The sequence below is a fragment of the Falco biarmicus genome, chromosome 3 (genome assembly GCF_023638135.1).
Source record: "Falco biarmicus isolate bFalBia1 chromosome 3, bFalBia1.pri, whole genome shotgun sequence".
In the NCBI taxonomy this organism is placed as follows: Eukaryota; Metazoa; Chordata; class Aves; order Falconiformes; family Falconidae; genus Falco; species Falco biarmicus.
Window position 1 is genome coordinate 26,085,277 of NC_079290.1, and position 14,729 is coordinate 26,100,005.

The 14,729-nt window shown below is 40.7% G+C and overlaps 1 protein-coding gene across 2 annotated transcripts in view; it reads right to left on the minus strand.

Moving 5' to 3' along the window:
* Positions 1 to 14,729, minus strand: part of OXR1 (oxidation resistance 1) — a 290,302-nt gene that overhangs the window by 248,664 nt on the left and 26,909 nt on the right. For both annotated transcript variants that reach the window (XM_056331091.1, XM_056331087.1), the window contains one exon: positions 1,472 to 1,550. In XM_056331091.1, the coding sequence (XP_056187066.1) occupies positions 1,472 to 1,488 (17 nt within the window). In that variant the 5' untranslated portion in view covers positions 1,489 to 1,550. Of the gene's footprint in view, positions 1 to 1,471; positions 1,551 to 14,729 lie in introns of those variants that run through there.

A 14,729-nucleotide genomic window follows, 5' to 3' on the forward strand; every position in this document is an offset into this window, starting at 1 on the left:
GAAATAACTAACCCACTACAATATAATGTAATGTAGTAATTTATTTCACTTAGCAGAATGTCTTTCGTTAACTTAAGTGTTAACATTCTGCAGAGGCAATCAATTAAAACCCGAAATCCTCAAATGGGAAGTTTGCAATTCCTTGACTGCACCCTCAGAAACAGTTAACTTAAACGCATCATACTAATAAAACAAGTTCTGTACTTACCTAAAGATAAGACCAAAGTTTACTTTTCCTGAAAAGTTACCCTAAAAATGTACTGCATTTGCTTTTTGTATACAAGGTAACAAGAGCCTGGAGTCAGATGCCAGTATCACTTCAGAGAGACATAAAATATTCCATAGAATTTGTTGCCATGTGAGAGAGCAGTGCTCAGGCTTGTAAGAGCACAAGGGACTGGGCAGGCCCTGGTAGCACCCTGACTCAGACCAGGCTGCAGCTCACACAGAAGCCTTGCGCAACTGTGTGGGAGCTGATGCCTTGGAAAACCAAGCTGCTTTTTCTTGTTATTTGCCACCCCTGATTCCTGCAGGCACTGAAGATGCTGCTTCATATGTGCTAGCTACTTAAGGACAAACTAGCCTGCCCTCTTTCCAACAGTTCAGAAGAGGTGAGCTGCTTCTCCAGGTACCAGATTAAAGGTGCTTTGCCACTGCATGGGGCAAATGTCTCACTAGGCTGCCATGCGACTGGGGCATAAGTGTTGAAGTCCTTGACTAGCATGTACTAATAACCTAAAAGCCTACCAACAAATGAAAAAAACAGGGAGCTCATACAGGGGAATAATGGTCTATAGTGTCTTTGTTTCACGAAGGAATCACAATCACCTCCAGACCCACAGGTGCAGAAGCTGGACCTGGCAAGGTGCCTCAAGGTGTCACGACAGCCTGTGCAGCTGCAGGAACTGTGGGGGAAGCAAGGCCACGCTGTCTGTTGACGACACAAGATACCTGATGCTTAAGGAGAGCACTCAAAGACGAAGGAAGGAGACAGCATAGATTCAAAAATGTTGATTTTTTGGAGACATTTTAGGGTATGACACTGAATCATGCAGAATAAGAGGTGGAGGTTACCTTATATTCAGTACAGACACCCTAAAATGGCAGAAAAGAACCTATCTTACACTGGTGCTTTGTTATCCTGGTGTTATTTTCCATACCCTGGAAACAGGAGGGATGCCCTCCAGCACTAGTACAGTGTCTTCTCTGGTAGTCTTGCTGTGACCCATAATGCCTTGGGGATACTATTTGACTTAGTGCTACATGGCCTGTATGCCACACACCTGTCAATTAAAGTAGACCAGAGCTGCACAGTAAAGAAAAAACAATCAATATAATAGAAAGAGCAATGTATCTAGCTGATATATTTGTATAACGACACATTTTAAAAAAATACAATTTTCAGACTGAAGTCACAACAGCAATACTATTTTTTGGAGATGAAAAGCAAACAACAAAGGTGAAAACTGACCTCTTAGTGCCAAACATGATGGTATGGGCTTGTTTCACATTTATGAATGCACTGCTCTGCACAGGCTGTTTCTGTTGACCTGGATGAAAAGAAAGAAAGATATTTTTAGATCAAGCAACTCAGGACCTTGATTTTAATATTTTGAACAATAAGTAAATTAGTAAACATATTCCAGTGCCACTTCAGAGGACACGTGGCAGTTATATAGAAATACTAAGGTTAGCAAAACAATGTAAAGATTAACAAACAAAAGATGAAAGTTAAATAAACTAAGATGAAATCCTACTGGTAGGGCTTAAACTTGAGGTTGTTAAAGCAGTTACTCAACCAAAGAGTTAGGTATAATGCTATATGGTAGCACAACATCTAAAAGCCCTTGCCTCTGAAAAGGGAATTCACGTGCTGGAGTGAAATTCAGGTGCCTCAAAGCAACTAAACAAGAACTTCCTGAACTACCAGTCTGAACACAGCTATAGAAATTTACATCTTAACTGCATTTTGGTGCTCAATTTGTTGAATGACTACCGTAGTAAATTAGTCATTTTTCCAGAAAGAAATCATTAATATAAATAAGAAATTTCCTGGAGTGGGCCTACTAAGTATGGGCCTCAGGAAATATTATTTAAACAAAAAAAATTTCCAAACTTTATAAAAAATATAAAAAATATATAAATATGAAAATACTATAGAATAGGAGAATAATTAAGTCTGCCTAGTCCAACCCTCAGCTCAAAGCAGGCATAATGAGATCAGGTTACTCAGGGATATGTCCAGTTGAGTCTTGAACTTGTCCACAACCTCTCTGGGGAACCAGTTCCAGTAAAAACATTTTTCCTGATAAATTGTCATGGTTTAACCCCATCTGGCAATCAAGCCCCACACAGCCGCTCAATTGCCCCTGGTGGGATGAGGGAGAGAATCGGAAGAGTAAAAGTGAGAAAACTCATGGGCTGAGATAAAGACAGTTAAATAGGTAAAGAAAAAGCTACACACACAAGCAAAGCAAAACAAGGAATTAATTCACCCCTCCCCAAGGGCAGGCAGGTGTTCAGCCATCTCCAGGAAAGCAGGACTCCATCACACATAAGACAAACATCATAACACCGAACATCCCACCCTTCCTTCTTCCTCCCCCAACTTACATATAAACAGGATGACGTTCTATGGTATGAAATATCACTTTGGCTAGTTCAGGTCAGCTCCTGGCCGTGTCCCCTCCCAATTTCTCATGTCCCTCCATCCCTCTTGCTGGCAGGGCCCGAGAAACTGAAAAGTCATTGACTTAGCATAAACATTACCCAGCAACAACTAAAACCATCAGCGTGCTATCAGCACTGTTCTTCCACCAAGTCCATAGCACAACACTGCACCTGATACTAAGAAGAAAATTAACTGTATCCCAGTTGAAACCAGGACATATGTAATCACAATTTTCCATGTTACAGCTTGTGTCCACTGCTTCTTATCATACCACTGTATACCTTTGAGAAAAGTCCAGCTCCAGCTCCTCTACATCCTCCACTCAGGTACTTGCTGACAGAACTAAGGTCTCCTGTTGGCCATCTCTTCCTAAGGCTGAGTTGATCCAGCTGTCTCAGCCTGATGTCATATGCCATTTGCTACAGTCCCCTCATCACCTCGTTTGGTCTCCTTGTTCTGGGGAGCCCAAAACGGTACTCCACAGTGAATCTCACAAACGCCAAATAGAGGGGAAGGATGTTTCCGTGACCTGCTGGCTACACTCTTGCCCATGCAGCCGAGAGATGCAAGCAATTTTCTTTGCTGTAAGGGCACACCGCTGGCTCATGCTGAAAGTGTTGTTCACTAGGCCCCTCAGATTGGTCCCCAGCCCATCCTTTTACACAGGGTTATGCCATCACATGGGCAAGACCCTGCATTTTTTTTGCTAAACTTTGTGAGGTTCCTGTCAGCCCATTTCTTCAGCCTGCCCAGGTCCCCCTGAATCACAGCACTGCCCTCCAGCACACTGACTGCTGCTTGCAATGTGATGTCATCCACAAACGTGCTGAAACTACACTCCACCCAGTTACTGATGTAACTAATGAAGACACTGAACAGTGTTGGTCCTAGTATGCACCCATTCTGGGTTAAATGTTTGTTTTCCAGTCATCAAGAACCTCCCCCAGTTGCCATGACCTTTCAAAGATGAGAAAGCAGCCTTGCATTGCCATCAACCAGCTCCTTCAGCACCCCTGAGTGCATCCAATCTGTTGCCACAGAGCTGTGTACATCCAAATGGGCTAAGTGATCCCTAACGCTGTCTTCCTCTACTGCATGTACTGTTTCACTGTGCTAGGAGGCTCAGGCACCTGGGAGGCCTGAGGACAAGTCTCTCTAGCAAAATTAAAAGCAAAAAAGGCACCAAATACTTCAGCCTTTTTTCCATATGGCCACAACGAGCAATGGGCCCATGCTCCCTTTGCTTCCTCTTTCTCTGCCAATGTATTTACAGAAGTATTTCTCATTGCTCTTCACCTCCTCAGCCAGCTTCAGTCCCAACTGAGCTTTAGGTTTCCTGACTGTACCCCGACATACTCCTACATGTCCCATGTTTGCCCCCAAGTAGTCTGTCCCTGCTTCCATCATCTGTGTACGTCCTTTCTGTGTGCAAGCCTGGTCAGTATTCAGGCCACTCCTTTATACAGAACCCCTCCTCCTGGCTTACCCACCTGATCTTATCACTAGTCTCTGAAAAGTCTGTATCATCCACTACAGCACTACAGTCATGAAGGCTTGAAGGCTGTCCCACCATTTTTCTGTAATCCCAATATGGTCAGTGCTGCAATTGTGCATGAACTCCTAATTTCTCCCACCTGTTGCCATGCTATGTGTGTTTGGTAAGGTGGAGCAGGAACCTTGCTTCTGCTGCCTGAAATCATTATCTTTCCCCCTCTTGTCTTGAATGCCACCTTCCACTACTTGTTCACCCATGGTCTACATCTGTCCCTCCTTCCTCATTTAGCATGGCTCAGGCTCTTATCCTTGCAGAGTTTCTGTGAAGACCCCAGGTATCTCCTCCTCACTTCTCTGGTGATGCATGGTCTGCTCATCATTTCCACAGCTCCTTCCTCACACAAGTCAGCGCCTCGCTCAGTGTGCCTGTCCCAGGAGAGGCTCCTGTCACCCAAATCCAGGAGAGGCCCCAGGCACTGTGCAGCCCCACACCAGACCAGCAGCAGCCTCCCTCAGCATGCCATCTGGGTCAAGGTCTCCAACATGCCAAGGACATAACCATCAGTCAGTGCCAGTGAGCATGCCCTGTGGGGTGCTGAGACCATCACTGCACACCCTCCAAGCCATCCCAGGTAAGTTTAAGCAGAGATGCTCTGTGTCCCTGCTGTGCTAACGGCTGTGACAAGGGTGCCACTGTTGCTCCCACAAGCTTAGCCCTCCCAAAGCAGAAGTCAGCCAACGCCAGCAGCAGCCTAGATGCAAATGTGCCAGAAGCAGCTCCCAGCAGAAATGGAAGCAGAGACTCAATCTGCTGCACAGACTGAGAAGACCAACCATGATGAACAGCCTGGACAGTGCTCTGGGTACCCTGCATGCTCCCAGCCCAATGGAGTCCCTTTTGCAACCCCTGTTCACAGCGCTCCAGTCCACTGCCCAAGGAAAAGCTAAACAGCAGCTGGAAAGCACAAGCAGGCACCAGCCCCTCCAGCTCAAGGCTTCTCCCACCAGGTCCCTTCCCACAGTCCTTCCCCACAAGGGCTCCAGACCTTGCTTCACTTCCCTTGTGAATGCCATTGCATAAACGCATTGCCCTCACAACATGTAATTTTGATGCTAATGAAACATTTCTGCCCTACTCCCAAACATTCAATTTAAAGCAAAAAGACATAGCTTACAAAACAAAAAATTCTATCCTAGTTTAGTTGATTTTTTAAATATAAATGTGCAATCTAAATACAAAAGTTTTGTTCATCAGGAAGAAGCTGTGATTACATGATCTTGACTGACAGGAGGATTTTTGTCTACAAACTCCCTCCTAAATTCATAAGATGCTCAAGGGGACTTCACATCTCCATGTCAAACCAGATAAAATGACACCAGGTAAAATGTCTTGTTATCTCCAGAAGAGAAAGTGGTATTTTCACAGCACCATATTTCATTATGGGTTTGAGCAGTGACATTTTTGTCTCAATTTACCAGTTGCTCTTAAATCGTTTCCTTTTTTGTTTTCTGTCTGTTTTTTTGTCTTGGTGTGGCTCTTTCACTTGTACAGCTGCAAAGAGTCAAAGGGAACCTCCCTCTTCCTTTCCATGCCTGCTTGTTTCCACAATCACAGCCTTGCAGCTGGGCAAGCAGCACAGATATCACCAGCCCCAAGTATATTTTCCTTACCATGCAATTATTCTCCTTGCCACTCACTAGCATCAGTCTCTGCATTGAGACCATAACAAATTCATGCTTCAAATTAGCTGTCTTGATTGAGAATTTCTGAAGTCTGTAAGCAAGCCAAGTGTACACTCCAACTGAAAATCAATGGATATAGGGCATGCATATTCCCTGAGTATCTTGGGAAATCACACTTCAGTTCCCTATTTACGATTGCCAGGCTAATTGGGAGCCTAAGTTATGCCTATGCTGTCAGATGTGCAGCTCAGAGATGGAACATGGATGAGATTAAGGACTGCAACTCAGCCTCTGCCCCAGTGCACACATGAAGTATCTCAAGCCATTTAGACAGCTGATTATACAATGTGGAGCCTGAATCTGTAAATGCACTACAAAGATTTGAGGCAGGCATTCTTCTTCTCTCAGAAGTAGCAAGGCTAGAGCGCCTTAATTTAATTTTCAGAAGTATTTAGATTGTGACCTGGAAGTCCAGGTCCCATATTTGAAAATTACACAGTCACTTATGATCCCTGGAGCATCAGTGGAACTTTTAAAATGTTAACCCCAGTTTATTCAACCATTTGATGATCACCCCTGTTTCCACTAAAAAGCACCACTCACAAGCATTTATTATATTTTAAGCATCTTACATTAGTAGGTAAAACTGCCTTTATGTTCTTATGATGGGCTTATGTTCCTAACTGAAGGGCTCTGATGACTTCTCTCTTCTTGGATATAAATAATGTTAGTGATGATATAAGGTACTGCAGTTTCTCAGGAAACAGGACAAGCTATTTGAGGAAAACCAACAGGTATAAAATTACCGAGTAGCTGAAGCATCTTCCCTTGAAGGTGCCTGGTGTAAAAGTAGCAAGAGCAAGGTGTTGGATACGTTGCCACCTACCTCAGCAGCAACTCTGCTGCAGCATCATCTTTCTTGTTCTCGCGGCATAATTATATCCTTTTTGGAAAGAAAGACTAATATGGTCACCACATACATTAAATTAAACATTAATTCTGACTTTGGACATTTTTCCCCTTACACAGTAAGTTTCTGCACAGAAATGTTTCCCATACAATTTCACTGGTTTATCAAGAGTAACTGCATGTCAGCTAATGACTTTCAGCTGAACCTTATCCCTCTCTGGTGGGAAGTACTGTCCTCAGGACAAAGTGGCAAAACAGCTGGGGAGAACCATCCTTGATCTCTTCTAGACAGCCACATTAAACGGCTAAGAAAGGCTGTTCAAAGTAAACAGAGTCACTTTGCACTGGAGAAGATGAGAAATATCATTTATCTGCTTGGAGGTAAATTCTGAAGGCTACAAATTCCAAAACGAGCAACCTCCTAATAGCAATAGTGATTTCTAAAATGCTGTCTTAAAGATCCTATTTTATACAGTAAAACTAGCACAACTTCAGTAAACTTTTTCATTTACACCAGGTACATTTAAGCATAATTTACTGAGATTCACACTGACTACTTACACCCATGCAAATCTCAGCACAAGTACCAAGAATAAAAATATTTTCTGTTAAGAACAATTGTATTATAGTGATGAATACGGCATAAAATGTTCATATAGAATTACAAAATGTCTTTAATCAATGACCTGGAGAAGGCAATGGACTGCACTTTCAAAAGCTTGCAGATGGCACCAAATTAGGGGAGATCAGTCGAGATGCTTAAGGACAAGGCTGTCAGCTGGGGAGACTTGGACCAGCTGGAGGGATGAGCTGACAGGGACCTTATGAAATTCAGCAAGAACAAATACAAAGTCCTGTACTTGGGAAGGATGAAACTCTTGCAGTGGCATAGGCTAGGCACTGCCTGGCTGGATGGACCATGGAGGCAGCAAGCTGAGCACGAGCCAGCAGCATGCCCTGGTGCAGAAGTGGCAAACAGCATCCCAGGCTTTTTAAGCAGGAGTCTGGCCAGCAGATAAAGGGAAGGATCACCCCTCTTTATTCAAAATATCATCAGACCATTCCTGAAATACTGCAACCAGTTCTGAAACCTTCCCTCAGTGCAAGAACACGGATAAACTGGAACAAGTTCAGTGGACCATAATGCCCAGAGAGGTTGTGCAGCCTCCCTCCTTGGAGTTTCTCAAAACCCATCTGAATAAAATCCTGAGCAACCTGGACTGATCTCACAGCTGACCATGCTTTGAGCAGGAAGATGGCATAGAGCCCTCCTGAGATCCCCTCCAACTTGAGTTATCATGAGATCCTATGTGCCTATGTATAAAGAAGCAAAAAAATGGAAGGGGATATGAAATGATGGTTGAAGCTGAGATAATTAAAATATAATGCTAGTACAAGTATGATGACAGGATAAATACAGGTAAGATTTTAAGAAAACAGCAAGAAAAGAACACTTTAAAATTTCTGTTCTGAAAGGTTAGAAAAACAGATTATATTAAATTCCTTTCAGAAGAGGTAGATTCACTATATGTATATACAGGACTAAAAGCAAACAGGAACAAAATGTATCAAAATATAGACCTGACTTAGTTGAGTTGAAAGATACTGAAAACTACGTGGGGGCAATAAGCAGATGAGACAAAACCTGAGAAGTGAAACACTACTATGCACAGTAAGCAGTGAAAAGTAAAAGCAGAAAAAAAAAATAGGCAATGTGAAATACTGAGTCACAAAACAGCAACCAAATCCAAAGGCTGTGAGATCTCTTACCTTTGAAATAAAAAGAACTATACACAGAATTTTAACAGTTCAAAAGAAATAACCTGAAGAACGGAAAGGGAATGACTCCAGTACCCATATCACTGGGGACACCTGAATATATAAGAAGTTTATTAGCAGCATCACTGTTCTACAATTATTTTTCTTTTTGCAGAAGCAAACAAGTGAAGAAGAAAATATAAAAAACAGAAATAAGAGAAAGAACTCTAGTTCCGTACTGAGGCAAGTAAAAATGAACATAGATTTACATGGAACAGGTCATACTTACTGAAGTTACAGTATGATGAAGTGACAACAAGCTAATGGGGATGAAACAATTTTTGTACTTCAGGAAAGCTTTGATATACATTAAAGACAATATGTGATGGCTTTTGATATAAGTATTACGGTTGCAGTAAAATAGAAAGGAAAATTCTAAGAAAGGCTTGGCAGTCGGTTCATTCAGGCTATCTCTGGAAAAAGACTGCTAAGAAGAAACAAATCAGCAGACATGCAAAGCACAAAGTTAACTAGAAATATTCCCAATTCTGTCCTTGCTACAAAGCAATCACTTCGTGGAAACAAAGTTTCTCAATTTATCAAAACCAGTTACTGCTGTGCTTCACCAATCATAACCACTTTAAACAACAACAGCAACAAAACACAAAACAACCAAACAACCCAAAACACACATTACTAATAATGTAAAAGAATCTAAGGCCCTTAAACATTATTCAAACTTTGCAAGTATGCCATGAAGTACCCATACAATATTTAACAAATACACTGCTCTAAATTCTTCATACTCACACCCCAAAGGCAGGGCCTTTGTGTTAATGGCCCCCTCCAAAAGACTCCAGTGCTACCCAAACACTTCTGTACTCAGCTAAATCACCAAATAACACAAATTACATTTATTTTGCTAAACTGTACTTTCATACATTGGAGGCCTTTTGAGTAATTCCACCCAATGCCATCAGAGATTAAAAACATGTAATCTTGGTATTCAGTGTGTCTCAACAATACAGCATTAAACCTAAATACCATACATTATTAAAAGTTACTGATTTGCTGGCACTTAGAAAGAAAAAAAAAAACATTCTGATAAATTCACCAATACCCTTAGAGATACCAAAAGATGAAAAAAAAAAAAAACAAACAAACCAAAAAAAAACCACAAAAACACACACACAGAGAAGAAAAGGGGAAGATCATTAACAGCAGAACATTTTTGGTAGGTCAGTGCTTTTCTCCTGCTCTCTGCCTTGAAAATACTAACTTTCTTCTGGAGATATCTGCCCTCTTCCATACGTGGGGAACTGTATACCCTAACTGCCTGAACTGCTCAGAGTAAAAGTTGCTGAATGGTACACAGATACATACAAAGCACATGAAGCAAGAAAACGTCACCTGAATTTTCAAGAACTTTACACAGCAAAGCAAAAAAACTAAGGCACAAAGCAATGTGAGAAACTGTTTTACAGCAAGTAGCCCTCTGCAGTGTAATAGGTTACTTAGGTAGGAGTACATCATCTTCTCAAAAGCTATGCTTCAAAAAACACATGCTACGTCTAGTCAAAGCCACTAGGACCATACAGGGTTAACCAGAAGAACTGTAATGGCCCCTGGATACAATCAGTGAGATTGATTACTTCTGGCCTCAAGCTCTGTGAAACTCCATCTCTAACCACTTATTTCAGCCTTTTTAGTATATTGAACAACCAACCATTTAAAAATAATTTCTTCAAGCCTTTATGAAACATGCAACACATTTATCCTCTTATATAGCCTTGTATAGCTTGATTCTTTTCTGTTTTGTTTGATTACCTTAACACTTGATGGAAGTATACCTTACAATTCAAATAAACAATGAAAGGTTTAGTTTGACAGCTCTTGGAACCAAGTCATTAGTGGTTTCCTAAGCAACTAGATGATAAATAAAAATAAGAGAGCCAATAAAATGAAGTCCTATTTAAACAGAGAAAACCAAAACATAGTTACTAATGTAAAAACCGATTTATCTGAAATGTAAATGAAATCTTTAACAGCAATTCTTATGCAGTGAAATAAGCCCGACTGCCATCTGTTGTTGATCAAAGGTCTGTTCAGTATCAAGAGTTTAATAAATACTTCAGTTTTCCCTCTGTAAATCATGAGGGCAGCCAACATTATGGCCATTAAGAAGTATTAATTCTGTTTGTTTTCATTAACATGTTTTTTTCTGATATCTGAAGGGAAAGTATTTTAGAAATATAGAAATTAACTTCATATATTTGACTATGGTGATTATTTCATCCATCAACAGTCTTTTACAGCAACCACAAAGATCTAATACTATTGTCTGTTATGATTACATTTGTAATCCTGTTAATTTAATCTTCTTACACTTCTAGTTTTTTCTTTATAAATTAATTACATTATGACCTCTCTGTGCTTTTCATTTGAATCATACAGTTTCCATGACAGATGTTTTTTTCTTCTAAAATGAAGTTAAATATTTCTGGTTTTAAGACAACAAAAGATAATTACCAGTTTGTTTCCTCATCCCAGTGACAGCTCGGGTGACCTCACCTGATAATTCTTCTTCCATCCTTTGTTTTTAAACCCTCATCTTTCAAAGAATATGATCACCAAAGCCTCACGATATCCTTCATTTCCATTTGCTTTGTTTCTCTTCCTTTACTACATTGTGCAATACCATGCATGTATCTTTCTCATGTCATAGCTAAGTGTAGCTTCTGCCACAACATCCACATAGTATATAAAACTTGGCTATGTAGATGTGCTCAATCAGTCATTCCCTGTTAAATCATCCACCTTTGCCTGTAGGTAATTCAAGGCAAACCTTAACTATTGCAGCAGGAGAGAAAAAATCTCTAGCATGCACTGTGAGCATGCTAAAGAAATGTATTGATTGTTTTAAAATAAGACAGATAAAAACAAACAACCATTTGCCCTCCTTCACCTTCACAGCAGCACACACAGCTTCCTTCCCTATGATTTCAGGATAAAGGAACATTCCTCTACATCCTTTAGATCATCTTAAAATCTAAGTTCCTTGAAAATCTAAGGCGGGGAAAAAAAATGAATAAATAAAAAAAACCCTGCTTCTCTAGGCACAACTGCTGAACTATCAATTATTTATTATTAATTAATGGCTGTGCCTATGAACAGAAAACAGCATGCATTCAGAGAAGAATCACAGGGAGTAACCAGGCCCGATCAGGATTTAATTATTTTTATTTACTAAGAGTTTATAAAGCCTGATGAACCTTGGGGGGTGGGGGGAGTTGAAAATAATAGGCTAAAAAAATAGGCAAGAAAACCTCTTTCCAAAAGCTTACCTGAAGTCAATGAACATTAATGATAAAACTAAATCTGCTGAGACAAACAGTAGATGCAATGGTTCATTTACCGCTACTACGAGATGTGAAGTTGGTGCTACTTATTCACCTCTCTCCCCTCTGAGAAAATCAAGAATATCCCAAGTAGACACAAAAGGATCATTAATGTTCCTCAAAGCCGAAGAAACCAGCATCACTTGCAGCAGGCAGGCTGCTGCTTTCAGACATAGCTCCATGACAGATCTCCTACAGTAGCAAGTGAAGTCTTCTCTTATCAGGCCCATCCTGTTTTTTAACTCCTATTCCTCAGTTTGCTGTCCCTTTAGCTGTACAAATATAACGTCATAGAAGATCAGAGAGCTGAAATGAATCAGATTAATATCTTACCTCAAACAAAAAGAAATCTTTAAAAATCAGTATTTACTTTAGAAAAAATACAGTAACTCAGATCATTTAAACGATGCAGCGTACAGCACAGGCTGCACTGGCACAAGGAGAGCATCTGTGAACTCAGGAATAGTTTCATAAGCAGACTTCAAAGTCAGACAACATCCAAGTCACAACTCAAATGATTATTAAGGTTTAGAATCTTTAATAATATTTTGTATCCTCTGTACAATTAAAAGGCATTCTAAAGACAGTTTTAATCTGCACAGAAAAGACATGATCTTTCAGAATGTATATCCCACATATATTGTAAATATAAAACAAAAAGTGTGTTGACCTTGGATGGCTGCAAGGTGCCCACCAGCTGCTCTCCTACTCCTCCTCCTCAGCAGAACAAGGGGAGAAAATAAGATAGAAAAGCTCATGGGTCAAGATAAGGACAGGGAGATGGCTCACCAACTACTGGCAAAGGCAAAACAGACTCAGCTTGCAGAAATTAATTTAATTTTATTGCCAATTAACTATAACAGTAGGATAGTGAGAAATAAAAACACATCTAAAACCACTTTCCCCCACCCCTCCTTTCTTCTCAGGCTCAATTTCACTCCAAACTTCTACCAGCAGCTTCTACTTCTAGTAGCACAGGGGGATGGGGAACTGGGGTTACAGTCAGCTCATAACACTTTGTCTCTGCCACTCCTTCCTCCTCATGGTTCCCCCTGCTGCACTGTGGGGTCCATCCCACTGGATCTTCACAATCCTTCATGAACTGCTCCAAGGTGGGTCACTCCCTCGACACTGCTCCAGCATGTGTCCCCCATAGGGGTCACAGGTCCTGCCAGAAGACCTGCTCCAGTGTGGGCTCCTCTCCATGGGCCACAGCACCTGTCAGGAGCCTGCTCCTGCATGGGCTATCTATGGGCTGCAGCTTCCTTCAGAGCACATCTACCTGCTCTGGCATGGGGTTCTCCACAGGCTGCAGGGGGACAACATGCTTCCCTATGGTTTTCTCCACAGGCTGCACGGAATCTCTGCTCTGGCACCCGGATCACCTCCTCCCTCTCTTTCTTCATTGACCTTGATGTCTACAATTGTTCCTCTCTCCCACCCCCCACCCCCCAAGTTCTCCCTCAGAGCTGCCACACAGTTGTTTCGTTTTTTTACTTTTCTTAAATATGTTATCACAGAGTCGCCACCAGCATCACTGATGGGCTCAGCTTTGGCCACTGATGGGTCTATCTTGGAACATCTGGTACTAGCTCTGTCAGACATAGTGGCAGCTCTTCAAGTCTTCTCACAGAAGCCACCCCTGCAACCTCCCCACTAGCAAAACCTTGCTACGTAAACCAAATACAAGTCTTACATCTGTCTGATTACATGACATTCAAAAAACTGTGTATTTCTATACATCATTTCCTAATGCTGCAGGCGAAACATAGTTACATAATTTACAGCAGCAGAGGAAGGGCTGCAGGAATCGTAATTCCACAGAAACAGAGCTGTAGAGATAAAACAATTTCTGCGACCAAAGCAGATGAGCTACTATTTTTCCTGTACTCTTTTGCACTATTATAAAATGCAGTGGTACTGTAAGCTCAGCTCAGTATTTCACAAGTACTGTATTTTTTTTAAACAGATAAAAGCCCCCTCTCAATAATAAAATAATGTTAGCTAAATGTGATCAATGGCAGGGAACAATTATACAGACCTAAGTCTCTAGTCAGCCACAACAAATAGAACAACAAATAGAAACCTTTGGAGGATGAAGAAATAGAGATGAGCCTTGGCTGTATTTATCTGGACTAATCTGAAAGGGAGCTGAGTGAGTGTATCTCAGACAAAACAGAATACATCAACCACACAAGTTTATTAGCTATCACCATACAAGGAGGCATTTCCATTTTTTTGTACCTGATTACAGATGCTACAGATAATAGTAGTAAACTCATCTTAAAATTATATAGCTTGTTTTTCACATTTTGACTTCTAAACTAATGTTACAGTACTGATTTTCATTTTAACTACAGTTCCAGTGATAATTACTTATATCTAAAATTCAATGTCACCTAACTGTACAGAAGGATATAAAATATGAATTTCAATATATCAATTTCTTATTAAATAGGCACTCAAGCATTTTCCCTTAATCTAGTCTCTATTATTCAAAAGGAGGAAAATAAAAAGAGAATGACATTTATTCAATACAATATGAAGAGTATTTATGCTTAGTCATTAGCTGGTTGAAGAATATATCCCAAGATACAATAATGCAGACTTTCCTGACTGTATTAGAAATGCTTCTTCTCAGACAGTTCACTTACTAAAAGTCTCCCCTAATCAGCTGGCAATTCTCCCTATTTATTCCTAAATTATCAACACCGAAAAAATCTTTCATTCATAATCACTGTGGTTGTCCCACTACCATTCATTTAATGACATTAATGGTTTTTATCCTATCTTTTGGAAGCCATAAGTACAGAAAT